Source organism: Budorcas taxicolor, chromosome 1 (genome assembly GCF_023091745.1).
Source record: "Budorcas taxicolor isolate Tak-1 chromosome 1, Takin1.1, whole genome shotgun sequence".
Lineage (NCBI taxonomy): Eukaryota > Metazoa > Chordata > Mammalia > Artiodactyla > Bovidae > Budorcas > Budorcas taxicolor.
In genome coordinates, this window is record NC_068910.1 from 105,983,538 (window position 1) to 105,998,882 (window position 15,345).

General features: G+C 34.8%; 1 protein-coding gene across 1 annotated transcript in view; it reads left to right on the forward strand.

The window, feature by feature from the left end:
• EPHA6 (EPH receptor A6) overlaps positions 1-15,345 on the forward strand; it is a 959,528-nt gene that overhangs the window by 188,072 nt on the left and 756,111 nt on the right. The window contains exon 3 of the mRNA XM_052649809.1: positions 3,321-3,984. Coding sequence (XP_052505769.1) covers positions 3,321-3,984 — 664 coding nt within the window. The remainder of the gene's footprint in view (positions 1-3,320; positions 3,985-15,345) is intronic.

Sequence of the window (15,345 nt, forward strand, 5' to 3'; positions counted from 1 at the left end):
AGTGCTTTGAAAAGAACCACGTTTCTCAGTGTTCACATGTATTTTGCTATCTCCTTATCTCCTGGTTCAGATTAGTTCTGACTCAGTGTATGAATGTCTTATGCTTCTAATTCGTGAGCTTTCTTTCCATCTAAACATTTTTTCCAAACCCCATGCATTTTAAAATAAAGATATGTGATAATTTCAGAATGTTTTCTCTTTATGATCCTTTGGACTATAGCCCGCCAGGCTCCTCTGTCTATGGGCCTGTCCAGGCATGAATACTGGGGTGGATTGCCATGCCCTCTTCCAGGGGATCTTCCTGACCCAGAGATCGCATCCTCATCTCTTACATCTCCTGCATTAGTAGACAGGTTCTTTACCACTGGCACCTCCTGGGAAGCCCGATGATTTCAGAATTTTTTGTTACAGATACAGTTTTTCACGTTTTAGTTAGTCTCCTATTTTAGGAGAATTGATTGAGAGTATGGTTAATACTTTTTATTAATAGGAAGGGGTATAGTCTGAAGTTGTTAAAATGTAGTTATTCAAACAGAAATCATTGACTGTAGATCTCTGTACTTTTAGAGTGGAGGATGCAGTGTGTATGCTTTGTGCTCAGTCATTTCTGACTCTTTGCAACCCCATGGACTGGAATTCTCCATGCAGAAATACTGATGCGGGTTGCCATTTCCTACTCCAGGGGATCTTCCCCACCCAGGGATTGAACCTGTGTCTCTCGTGCCTCCTGCATTGGCAGGAGGATTTTTTACCACTGTGCCAAATTACATACATTCCCTGTGAAACAATATCAATTTTGATTAGAGATTTATGTAAAACAAGAATGATCTGAATAAGTACTTTAGAAGCTCCTCAATGGTTAGAATGCATAGAATTTCAAACACTTATTTTGATAGTTTTTCCTCAGGTTTTATTATTTATATCTTGTCTATTTATATTCTTAATGGTTAGCTCACCATATTGAATGAGCTTTAATAGTGCTGGTTTGTCTTTAAATTTAAGTGTAAAAGAGTCATATAACACCTGTAGTATGCTAGAATGAAAGACACTTAGATAAATAATTTCATGGCCCTCTTTGAGATGTTGGATCACCATTGATAAGTCATGGGTGTATTTTGCAAAAATTATATCCACACTTCTAAAGGAACTCATTGTTTCTGGAAAATACCTTCTGAATTTAAAGCAAGCAAAATTACAAATAAAATTTTAGATACGGAATTGTTTTTAAGTTTGCGGAGTTGATAAAATGAATTGTTTATTTGTGGAATTTTAAAGTGGAAATTATATGATGTAACAATCCAGTAGACTGAGAAAAGTGGCTATTCTGTTAGAAACTATACCAATTGACATTCCACCAGTCTTGGTTAGATAACTCTCTACATCCAACTAAAATAAGAAGCTGCAAACTAGATGAGTTAAACAATCTTATTATAAAGCATTGACGTATGGTGTCTAGAATAGAATACTTATTCATTATAGAAAACAGCTTATCATTTCCATTTTACCTTAATAAAAATATTATGTTTTCCCAAAAAGAACGTAAGGGTACCAAAATGTGTTTTTGTTTTATTGAAATTTGTTTTAAGTTTCATTAAACAAATAAAATTGAAATCTAAATTGTAATATAAAATTATGTGATATTAGATTTATAAATAATGACAATGCCAGTTAATTTCAATGTGCTCAAATATTTTTACTGAAACTTAAAAAAAAGGATAAACAAGATTTTTCTATTCATATAAGTGGCAGAATTCTTGTATGTAAACACAGAAGTGAAGATAATTCAGTGATCTAGCTCAGAGCAAAAACCAAGGTATTTCCAATTCTTACAAAAACTTTTTTGCACCATGTTTGCCTCTCTGTTAAGTGCCATTCAAACTGTTCCTAAAACATATCTATACACTCCTACCTCAGGGATTGGTACTTACTATTTCCTCTTCACTATCTCACCTCTAAGATGTTACTTAAATGTCAGAACCTCAGGAAGGCCTCCTCTGGCCACACTGTAATTTCAGGCCTCTTCCCCCCATCTCTGTCTTATTTTTTTTCCATTGTACTTTCTACCATATTGTTCAGTTGAGTAATTTACAATTTTTATTGCCTCTCCCCACTCTAAATAAGATCCTTGAAGACAGGGAGCTTTTATTCAGCTTGTTCACTACTGCAATCCTAGTATTCAGAATAATACTTAAGTATTTCTTGAATAAATAGAAGTCTTATCTATATATGTTCCTGCTGCTACTAAGTCACTTCAGTCATGTCCGACTCTTTGCGACTCTATGGACTATATAGCCCACAAGGCTCCTCTGTCCATGGGATTCTCCAGGCAATGATACTGGAGTGGGTTGCCACTTCCTTCTCCAGGGGATCTTCCCGACCCAAGGAATGAGCCCATGTCTCTTTTGTCTCCTGCATTTGACAGTCGAGTTCTTTATCACTAGTGCTACCTGGGAAGTCTATGTACACATTTTCTATCAAAATAGACATGTATATATTTAACTGAATACTGAAAAATATACTTCAATTTGTGGCAAATTGGATATGAAGACAAATGGTTAACTGGAGCGCATTTATCATTGGTCTAGTTATTTGATCACATAGTAGATGCTATTTTAGGCTGGTTACAGAGTACTAGTGGAGAAGGAAATGGTTACCCACTTCAGTATTCTTGTCTGAAGTATCCCACGTACAGAGGAGCCTGGTGGGCTACAGCCCAGGGGGTCACAAAGAGTAGGGTATGAGTGAGCAACTGAGGATAGAGTACTAGAAACCATTTGAAGTTCTTTACATATATTAATTAATTTGTACTTCACAACAAACCTATGAAACAGGTACTATACGATAAGCTTCATTTTATAGTTGAGGAGAAAAGTGAAAATGAAAATGTTAGTCACTAACTCAGTCATGTCTGACTCTTTGCAACCCCACAAACTATAGCCCGCCATGCTCCTCTGTCCATGGAAATTCTCCAGTCAAGAATACTAGACTGGGTGGCCATTCCCTTCTTCAGGGGATCTTTCCAACCTAGGATTCAAACTAGGATCTCCTGCATTACAGGCGGGTTCTTTACCATCTGAGCCACCAGAGAAGTTAGAGGATAAATAAGTGTCCCTTGATGTTGCAACTAACATGTAAGAAGGTAAGGTTCATACCAGGACAGCTGGTATGCTCAGAACCCTTTCTGAAATGAAAGGCTGCTTTACTTCACTTGTATCCTTTTTATTCTTTTTTCTTTCAGTAAAACAGAAAATTTTGGAGGTAATCATAGATGTTTAACTACTGTGGTTTTATAATCATTTCTTTTTTTTTCTTCTTTGCAGTGGGATGCCATCACTGAAATGGATGAACACAACAGGCCCATTCACACATACCAGGTATGCAATGTGATGGAGCCAAACCAAAACAACTGGCTTCGTACAAACTGGATCTCTCGTGATGCAGCTCAGAAAATTTACGTGGAGATGAAGTTTACACTGAGGGATTGTAATAGCATCCCATGGGTCTTGGGGACTTGCAAAGAAACGTTTAATCTATATTATGTGGAGTCAGATGAGTCCCATGGAATTAAATTCAAGCCAAGCCAGTATACAAAGATTGACACAATTGCTGCTGATGAAAGTTTTACCCAGATGGATTTGGGTGATCGCATCCTCAAACTCAACACTGAGATTCGTGAGCTGGGGCCTATAGAAAGGAAAGGATTTTATCTGGCTTTTCAAGACATCGGGGCATGCATTGCCCTAGTTTCCGTCCGTGTTTTCTACAAAAAATGCCCCTTTACTGTTCGTAACCTGGCCGTGTTTCCAGACACTATCCCAAGGGTTGATTCTTCCTCCTTGGTTGAAGTAAGGGGCTCCTGTGTGAAGAGTGCAGAAGAGCGTGACACTCCTAAGCTCTATTGTGGAGCTGATGGAGATTGGCTGGTTCCTCTTGGAAGATGTATCTGCAGTACAGGATATGAAGAAATTGAAGGTTCTTGCCATGGTAAGAAAAACACATTTAAATAATTATTCATGCATTCAAATGCTGGCTTTTTTCAACATAAATATATTTATTTTCAGTTAATACATTTTGGATTATTATTCCTGGAGGAATTAATTGTGCAAGAAATGAACTCATATTAACTATAAGATAATTTCTGATTTTTGTCCCACCTAGGAATAGTGTATTAAAATGTTAAATAAGTTATATACCATGACAAATGTTCTTCCATTCTGCCTTCAGTAGAGTAGTTGCTGTATGAATTGCTGTATTCACTTGATTTTTGTAAAGGAAAACAACATCAATAGCAACAACAAAAAGCAAAAGGAATTCAAAGCAGGCATTTGCTTAACTTTCATGTTTTGGTGGTTCATAGAGAATATGACAGTTTGAAAAAAATTCTTTCCTGTTGAGCTGTAATAATTGTAGTACCCAGATAAGCTGAAATTATATTTAAATAAATGAGGAATTCATATGTATGCATATGAATAATTATACATTTTACAACATACAAGATAGTTTATAGGAATGTTATATGTTTTGTGATTGAGTACTGAGTGTATCAGAGCTTAATTTATCCTTTGCTACTATTAAATATAATTTCCTACCATATAACGCATTATTTTTTGTTTGTTTGTTTAGATAGCACTATTTGTGCAAAATCTAATTGTTAGGAAGTATTAATACACTGAAATGCTATTAAGTTTAAAACCATACCTTTCATGTTTTATGATAATGATATATTTGTAATTTTAAACATGAAAAGTTTTTTGTGTGAATCACTTTATGAAGGCTTATTAATCTAATAAATATATATATATACTTAAAATTTTGTGCATAATGCCTGATAAAGATAAATCATATCCATTACATTTGGATATAGGATTCATAATCAAAATACAAATAAAGAAATGAAAGTAATGTTTGGTAAATAATAGCATAGAAGATATTTTTCCTCTCAATGGTAAATTATTTAAGGATTTTTTTGTTTTGTTTTCTGTAGCATCAATCATATTGAATTTTCTGACTTTTTTGGTGATGTTATGTTCCTACCCATTATAAAGGATGAAAATAAGAAAAACCGTTGTTTCTATATAGGGACATATGTGAATTTTTTAATGTTTTATCTATTTATAAAACACTTGAGTTCTTGAATGCTGAAAAGTTCACTAAAGCCATCAATATATGACTATGTTAGGTCATTTGAAAATATGTTTTTATGCAAAGCCTGTAGTCTATTTTTATAAAGTATAAGCCTACTTTTCTTCACTATCTAAACATTAAAATATATTTCATTGAAGCTTTATGTATAATTAATTCAATTTTTTTCATATATAGCAAGGATTTAGAATGAAACAAAAATTAGTTGGAAATGAATCTTTTAAGAGGCACTGTAAATTTACATTGGAAAATGCACTAAAGAAAAATTCACGTGTATGGATCATTTTTTAATGAGATTAAGAAGGCAATAATAGCCAAGCATAAAACATATTGCATATACTAACCATGTAAGGTTATCATACTTTGTCTTAGGTAGAAGCTGAGTATTGGTAAAAATAATAAAGTTTTAAATTATTTAAAGAATAGTTATCTATGGATTTAAATGATTATTATTAAGTATACTTTATGGTGTTGATCACATAATTAAAAGTATTGACAGTTATTGATGACTAGATGTTTTTTGCTTAATATGTTTGCTCTATGAAATTTCAATCTTACTTGCATGCTTTAAAATTCCTTCACTTTTGAGCAAAGATGATTTGGATGAGTGATAATTATCGGCTTATCTAGAGCTACTGCTTGACTCATTCATTTTTATGGCTTACATTCTTTTTTTTTTTTAAGTTTTATTTATTTATTTATTTATTTATTTTTTAAATTTTAAAATCTTTAATTCTTACATGTGTTCCCAAACATGAACCCCCCTCCCACCTCCCTCCCCATAACATCTCTGTGGGTCATCCCCATGCACCAGCCCCAAGCATGCTGTATCCTGCGTCAGACATAGACTAGCAATTCAATTCTTACATGATAGTATACATGTTTCATCTTTATTCTATTTTATTTGATTGCAGAAATGAGTACAGTACAAATGCTGGGTGCAGTACAAATGCTCATCATCTTCTTGTAGCAATGGAAGAAATTGGAATATTATGATTGGATTCTAAATCTGTTGCTTACTAACTTCCTTGTTCATAAATAAATTAGTGGTTATAATCAATGATAAAGTGTATGAAAAACTATTACATGAAAATACATGTACCTGGTTTCAATTGAATGTAATGAATTGCTATTTACAAAGTTGATGTTGGGACCTCATTTTTAGAGAAGGTATATTATACTACCACTGGTTTCCATTTTAAAGTATTTATTTGTGTTCTTGATGCTTCATATTGCCCCTTTCTAGCCTCTGATAATAATTTTTTATTGATTTCATTGCTCTCTACAAACAACTTATCTCATAGCCAAATCTCAGAATTATTTATAACCTAAATGAATAAAGTATAACTCTTGATGGTAAACTATTTAAGGTTTTTCTTTTGGAATATACATGAATATTGGAATATACATAAATAAAGTACAGATCAGATAAAAATGTTACCATATGCTTATGTATATATAATGGGAAAAGAAAGAACAATATTTCTATATCATTTTCTTTTGTCCTGGCTTATTGTGTTAGAACACTATCTTAGCTATTAACATTTTTAAATATATGATGATCTGTTAATAATTTTGATTTGTAGTAGAGATAAATATAGAGTTGTATGTTTCAATGATCTATTGCTATTGAGGTAAAATAACCCAAAATTTATAACTTAAAGCCACAGTGATTTATGATTTCTCAGGTCTCATATGTGGGTAATTCTTTTGCTTATTATAAACAGAGGTCACTCATGTAGCTGAATTCAGCTGGAAGTGTGAGAGGGATTGGAATGTCTAAGATGATCCCTTATATTCCAGGGCCTCTCTCTATATGGCCTCGTGTCATTAAAAGAATTTGACTCAAAAATTTTTAGAGTATAGTGGTTGACTGAAGAGGGAGTTTTTCACATGACTAAGTATAAAGTGAGTTTACAAGGGGACTGCAAAAGGGCTGAATACCTGGAAGTATGTTTATAGGAAGCTGCAAGTGTAAGAGTATACCACAGTCTTCTCCCTTAATTCTCATGACTAATGCCTCTCTTTCATGCTGCTCAAAGGCCCACATCCTCCCAAAGATCTATTCCATTAAGACATTGTGTTGAAGTCCAGAAGAGCTTCATTGAAATCACTTATGGATGTGAATGAAGCTTCCCAGCAAAGCTCTCCTTAATCTGGAGAACTAAAAATTAAACAAAATGCCATTGTTCCTCATGTATACAACATACATGGGGCAGGAATAGAAAAATTGTAAAAGATTCTCATGTTCCTACAAGCAGGGGATGTAGGAGTCACTGGTTCACTGTGATTTAAGAAGGCCACACATTTAAAATGGCCTCATTCACGTGTCTGATGCTTCATCTAGGATGCCATAAAGTCACTTATTGTGTAAATCCTGATAGCAGTCTTATATATTTCATTTTAGAAAAATATTCTATGTTTTTTCTTTCTCTTTCATTGAAAGTTGGAGAAGGAAATGGCAATCCACTCCAGCTATTGCCTAGAAAATCCCATGGACAGAGGAGCCTGGTAGGCTACAGTCCACGGGGTCACAAAGAGTTGGACACGACTGAGCGACTTCACTTTCACTTTCATTGAAAGTAGTTGGTTATCATGCCTTTCAAGGGGCTTCACAATTTGGCCATATCCTGTTATTTTCTGACTTTGGCAAGTTCTGTCTCCTGTTCTGTTTTTGTTACTTTTGAATAATCTATGTATTTTTCCTGTCTCTCGCTGTTTTTCATATTTTATCTAGCTGCTTGCATCCCTTTCTTCTTCCTTTTCTGTGGTGGATTTTTATTTGTCTTTCAAGGTCTAGCACAGATGTCATATATCTGTATCTTCACAAAGTTAATGTCTCTGTCATCTGTGCTATAATTTGTACTAATTATTTATGTGCCTGTTTTACCAGGCCTGTCAGATAAAAGAGATATATTTAAAATCATTTCTGTAATAAAGAGTAAGAAATTTATTGATGTCAATGATTAGTGGAACCAGGTTGTACTGAACAGTTAAAGGTAGAAGGCATTGGTATACTGACAACATGCTGTTTCTTCATATTTCTGTGAGACAGGAAACTTTTCTTCAGGAAGGGCTGTGGTATTTTAGATATGGAAAGCCATTGAAAATACATGTATCCCTCACTTTATGAATCATGATTCTAAAGTATAGAGAACAGAATTTTATTCCCTGGGGGGACTCAATAAATAATACCAGATTTATAACTAAAGCCTTGATAATTCTCAATCTGGTCTTTATGTGTTTTCTCCCCCTCAGTTCCTCCCTCCCCTCTTCCCCTTCCTTTCATTTCCTCATTCAAAGCACCCGGCTCTTACTATGATGCTTTAATTTTTCCTGCCTGCCACACAGTGCAGAGGAGGCCCTAGTTACTCATCATTAATTAGGCCCTTTTTGCTCTGTTTGTTTTGTGGAGTATGATACGGAGTCTAATAGTGTCTAATAGTAGACACTATGTAGAACAGTGTCTACATGCTGCTGAGAATGATGGGAAAATATAGATTTATCTGGAACTTTGTTGTTAGGGATAATAAACAGGAAAAATTACAGTGAGGTTTTAGGAATAATCATTACTTACTTAAATACATTTGAGAACTCTTGGCCTACTATGTAACAAAGGTACAGAGGAGCCTGGCAGGCTACAGTCCATAGGGTCACAACAAGTCGCACACAACTGAAGCAACTTAGTCCACAAGCATACATTTTATCCTAAAAGTTATACTACTAAGTGTTTCAAACTGTGACTCCTTTCTCTGTAAAGCTGTTAAGATCTATCTAAATCCAAATTCTAGAAGCACTAAAGAAATAAGCACTTTTTGAAAAATTAATTACTTAATTTTACTTGGAGGATAATTACCTTACAATATTGTGGTGTTTTTTGTCATACGTCTACATGAATTGGCCACAGGAATACATGTGTCCTCCCATCCTGAGCACCCCTCTCACCTCCCTCTCCACCCTATCCCTCCAGGTTGTCCCAGAGCACCAGATTTGGGTGCCCTGCTTCAAGCATGGAACTTGTGCTGGTCGTTTGTTTTACATATAGTAATGCACATGTTTCAGTGCTATTTTCTTAAATCATCCCACCCTTGCCTTCTCCCACTGAGTCAAAAAGTCTGTTCTTTACATCTGTGTCTCATTTGCTGCCCTGCATGTAGGATCGTCAGTGTTTCAATAAGGTTTGAATAGACATAAACATTATATTAAGCAGATATGGTAAAATTTAAAACCAAGCATAATAATTTGGATTACTCTGCATTATAGGTAGTATTTTGTACTTGACTCCAATATCTCTATTTTTCATAACTTTTTATTTCGTTTCATAGGTTCATAATTGAAATTGTCATATTTAGAAATATTGATGTTACAGATTTAATTTTTAATTGTCTTAATTTATTCCACTAAGGGCTTGAATAAAAAGTAGCATTGATTCATAAAGCATTGATTCACATCAAATAATCTTTCATTTCATATAACTGAGAATATCTTAACACTATGAAAGAAAATTGGAAACAATTAGCATACAAAACTGAACAATTTTTGTTGAGTTCTAAAATGACATGAATTCCTAATAAACTCCTCTTCGGTATTAATTTAGAATAAATCTCATTTAGGTAATGGCACTTGTACTTGCAGATATTGTTTAGGGTTTGGTACTTTAGACCTGTTTTTAATATATATGTATATTTATTGCAAAGATATCTTCTTTAAGCTTTTAAATACCACATGAGCTAATTTAACAAAATAGCATCTGACTGTGAAAATTAAAGTTCTAAAAAATTGTGTCTTATAACTTTTCCTAGAAACATGCTTTTATTTATTTCCCCTCTAGTGCTGCTTTAAAATTCTAGAGGAAAGGATGGTGGCAATTCTTGGGCCATTGCATTATTGTTTACAGAGGTGAATGGGATATGCAGGGCCTCTGGTGACATAGCTATTGATTTGATCTTCTGAAGAGTGATATTATTAAGGCTTCATGACTCTGTCCTCTCTTGCAGTTCAGAAGCATTTATGCTCTGTGTTTTCTGTCTAATTATGTCATCAGAGATGATTGTGGAAGCAGAGAGCATAAAGAAATTCTGAAACACAAGGATTTTCTGGCATTAAATAAGGTGGTTTGAGAATGTGATGAAAAGCTGAAAGGTGAGATTGGGATCAGAAAATGGGGATGACATATTGGTCCAAACAGTATTTTCGCTTTCTAAAGGTTATCACAACCTGAATATAAACCCTTACAATATAACCTTCAATTCCAAATAAAGCTGCTTTATTGCATGAGGCAATTCCAGATTATCATATGGCTTGAGAAGAATATGAAATCTAGAGGCTTGAAGGCATCTAAAAATAGAATGTATTTCCAACCCAAACAGAATAAAGTTAAATAACTATATTGTAGTTTCTCCTTTGTCACAGTTTTTTAAATAGGTTAAAACATAGACTGTCTTGAAATTGATCATTCTTTATAAACTATTTTGACCAAATTTTAACTTCAATTTTAGTCTCTAATTTATTCTGTCAATCTGAAACCTATAAATCCTATTTCTATAGAAGCTATGCTTAATTAAAAAAATTTTCTGAACACATATATCTTTAAGATGGGATAAAATTATTCAATATCCCTGTTTTCTTTCCAAACATGACACTCATGTCACCCTCTGAAATTATTACCTTTCTTGTGGACATTGTCTAGAGTTCAGTTCTGCCTTTTAAAGAAGTGAAATCTATAGATTCATAAAGTCAGTACTTAGATATACCAAGCTATATTAACAGATTTATTTTTCATTTTTTTCATTTATCATCTCCTTTCTTCTGGGTTCATTATTTTATTAGTGAAGTATAACCTTTCATAGGTCTTTTGGCAAGGTTCTATAATTTGAAGCTCTTTATTTAATGGATATCTATTTTGTCCTCCCTTTTCATTGTTTGCTTATTTAGATATAGAATACTAAGTGACTATTACTTTCCCTTGGGAGTTCCCTTGTGGATCAGACAGTAAAGTGTCTGCTTACAATGTGGGAGACCCGGGTTCAATCCCTGGGTCAGGAAGATCCCCTGGAGAAGGAAATGGCAACCCACTCCAATACTCTTGCCTGAAAAATCCCATGAACAGAGGAGCCTGGTAGGCTGCAGTCCATAGGGTTGCAAAGAGTCAGACACGACTGAGCGACTTCACACTATTACTTTACCTCAACACTCAGAGTATTATTTCCTTATCCATAATAATCTATTGTTGCCAGTGAACTTCTGACAATCTTAACTGTCATTCTTTGGGAGGTTATCTATAGTTTCCATATTTTTGGTCTTCAGCTACATTATATATGTTCAGCTCAGTTCAGTTCAGTCGCTCAGTCTTGTCTGACTCTTTGCAATCCCATGAACTGCAGCACACCAGGCCTCCCTGTCCATCACCAACTTCCAGAGTACATCCAAACCCATGTCCATTGAGTCAGTGATGCCATCCAACCATCTCTCCCTCTGTTGTCCCCTTCTCCTCCTGCCCTCAATCTTTCCCAGCATCAGGGTCTTTTCAAATGAGTCAGCTCTCCGCATCAGGTGGCCAAAGTATTGGAGTTTCAGCTTCAACATCAGTCCTTCCAATGAACACCCAGGACTGATCTCCTTTAAGATGGACTGGTTGGATCTCCTTGCAGTCCAAGGGACTCTCAAGAGTCTTCTCCAACACCACAGTTCAAAAGCACTAATTCTTCTGTGCTCAGCTTTCTTTCTAGTCCAACTCTCACATCCATACATGACTTCTGGAAAAACTACAACCTTGACTAGACAGACCTTTGTTGGCAAAGTAATGTCTCTGCTTTTTAATGTGCTGTCTAGGTTGGTCATAACTTTCGTTCCAAGGAGTAAACATCTTTTAATTTCATGGCTGCAATCACCATCTGCAGTGATTTTGGAGCCCAGAAAAATAAAGTCAGCCACTGTTTTCCCATCTATTTGCCATGAAGTGATGGGACAAGATGCCATGATCTTTGTTTTCTGAATGTTGAGCTTTAAGCCAACTTTTTCACTCTCCTATTTCACGTTCATCAAGAGGGTCTTTAGTTCTTCCTCACTTTCTGCCATAAGGGTGGTGTCATCTGCATATCTGAGGTTATTGATATTTCTCCCAGCAATCTTGATTCTGGCTTTTGCTTCCTCCAGCCCAGCATTTCTCATGATGTACTCTGCATATGAGTTAAATTAGCATGGTGACAATATACAGCCTTGACGTACTCCTTTTCCTATTTGGCCCCAGTCTTTTATTCCATGTCCAGTTCTAACTGTTGCTTCCTGACCTGTATACAGGTTTCTCAAGAGGCAGGTCAGGTGATCTGGTATTCCTATCTCTTGAAGAATTTTCCACAGTTTATTGTGATCCACACAGTTAAAGGCTTTGGCATAGTCAATAAAGCAGAAATAGATGTGTTTCTGGAACTCTCTTGCTTTTTCAGTGATCCAGCAGATGTTGGCAATTTAATCTCTGGTTCCTCTGCCTTTTCTAAATCCAGCTTGAACATCTGAAAATTTACAGTTCACACGTTGCAGAAGCCTGGCTTGGAGAATTTTGAGCATTACTTTACTATTGTGTGAGATGAGGGCAATTGTGTGGTAGTTTGAGCATTCTTTGGCATTGCCTTTCTTTGGAATTGGAATAAAAACTGACCTTTTCCAGTCCTGTGGCCACTGCTGAGTTCTTTAAATTTGCTGGCATATTGCGTGCAGCACTTTTACAACATCATCTTTTAGGATTTGAAATAGCTCAATTATTTATGTAATTGTTATAAATTGTTTTTTTTTTCCTACTTCACTTCACATTTTGTTTTAACATGAAAACGTGTATGTGTGTGTTGCTCTATTCTGTTCTGTATTTCTAGAATATCTGTGAAATATTTGTTGAAGACTTTTAATATTATCTTATTTATCTCTGGTATACTTTTAAAAAAATTTTTCATTGTTAGCTGATTTCCAGGTTGTGAATTTTCACTTAGGCTACATCTACTTAAGAGATTACTTCATCTATTTAGTTTTTTATTTTCATTCTCACTCATTACTATTTTATTTTTGCCTGTTTAGTTTCATAATTTTTATGCATGTTATTTTTTTCTTTTTAGATTTTAAAGTTATATTCAAATAAATTTTGAAAGAAATTGGGTCTAGATATTATTTCTAAGCATTAGTGTCGACATGTACTTTTGAATTGTAACTTGTATGCTAACTTGTTTTCTATGTCTTTTTTTTTTTAACTTAGAGTGTTTATAGTTGCACTAATCTTTCCAAAGGACTTAAAAAATTTGAGAGCCCTAAAAAGTTTACCTTAGAATTCATGTTAGTATTCTGGTTCAGAGAAATTCTACTCCATGCAGTGATTCAGGGATATAGGACTTCTTGCATTTAGTGGGCCAGCCATCTCCTGGAGCTTCATAGTTATCCATGTCCAGCTTAGAAGTTGTAAAAAGAGATTGGAGAAGGTATATGTGCTTCTTAACCCACTCAGATCTGAAGTGAGGTGAAGTCACTCAGCCGTGTCTGACTCTTCGCAACCCCACGGACTGTAGCCTACCAGGCTCTTCCATCTATGGGATTTTCCAGGCAAGAGTACTGGAGTGGGTTTCCATTTCCTTCTCCAGAGGCTCTTCCCAACCCAGGGATTGAACCCAGGTCTCCCGCATTGTAGGCAGATGCTTTACCGTCTCAGCCACCAGGGAAATCTACTCAGATCTGAAGAACCACATTAATTACTCTTGTGTACTAGCAGTTGGAACAAATTATGTGGCCAGACCTAGCTGCAAATAGGGATGGGATGTAATTTAATGCTATCCCTGATTCAGTAGTCACTTTCCATCAACAATTCTGTATCACAGAAGAAGAAGCGCAGTTTTTGTAGATACTTTCCTATCTCTGCAGTAGTCTGCTACTTCACCCAGAGTATACTTAATCATCCTCATATATGCAAATACGTTTGTCAATACAGAGTTTTTTCCATCAGGTTCAAATATGAACTCTTGTCAGCTGGTGACCTACACATTAAATAACAAGATACACAATGGTTGAAATAAATATAAAACTGTCATTAAAAAGGAGAATAATGGGAAGCAGATAGCTGTGAGTGCTCCATAGCAGTGACGGGCAGCATTGTGTAGAACCTCAGTAGTTGAACAGATGCTTTCAATGGACCTCAGTACACAATCTGTGAACTTCTTTTTATCCTTACAATTTTGAATTAGTCATGGGTGGCTGAATGACTTTCATACCTGTTTCACGATCATCTGTATTGGGCACTCCAGAGTCATTTCGTAGTTATAGGCTTCTTTAGAACAGACTCATGATTTGTTGTCAGTAGGATTCTCTAAAAGTCACAGTCACCTTTTAAATCTGTTTGTCAATTGTATGTGTCAGAAGCAACACACAAAATCCGCACCTGGAATTTTTTCTTTGTGTGCACATACACACATACACATACACACGTGCCCTTCTATTAGGGTAGTATTTAAAAGTTGAGAAGACAAAATTCCAAATTCTAGAACATTGTTTTCTTAAAAGCCTTGGCATAGAACTGATTTATACATTTTAATCAAAGTGGCCACAATTGTAAAAATTACATAATCAATAGAGTAAAATCTTCTTTATGTAAACTTTAGTATTAAGCTAAATCCAGTATAATCAAGATTTTTTTGATCAAGAGACAGGCAGTAGGCTATGTATTAATGTTCCATCGAGCCAGATATGAACTGAACTATTCTAAATGAAACGTTATAAGAAAAGTTATTTCTATAAATTTAGGCCTCTTTTTCTCTCCACAGAAATAGATAGAATTAAACTTTTTGAGAAAAGGGTGATCATTTCCATGAAGTAACCATAATAGCAACAGGGGACTTTCAGAATAAACTTTCCAGTGGGATATTATGTAGTACATTGAAGGTACAATGGCAGAATTTTATTAGAGAAGAAAAATTTCAAACTTTTCATTATATAAATAGAACATAATAACAAAATACTGTAATACATCTGTATAGAATACAGATTAGATCATATTCTAAGTATCATAACAGCTATAAATAGTAAATTATATCATGCATGTTAAAATCTGAGGATAATTTTATGTTATACACTTTTTTCATTATATATTCAGAACTAGCATTGAATCTACAAGGTACAGTTGACTGTATCCTCCACATGAACAAAAATGTACTAATTTGTGTTTTTAGATTA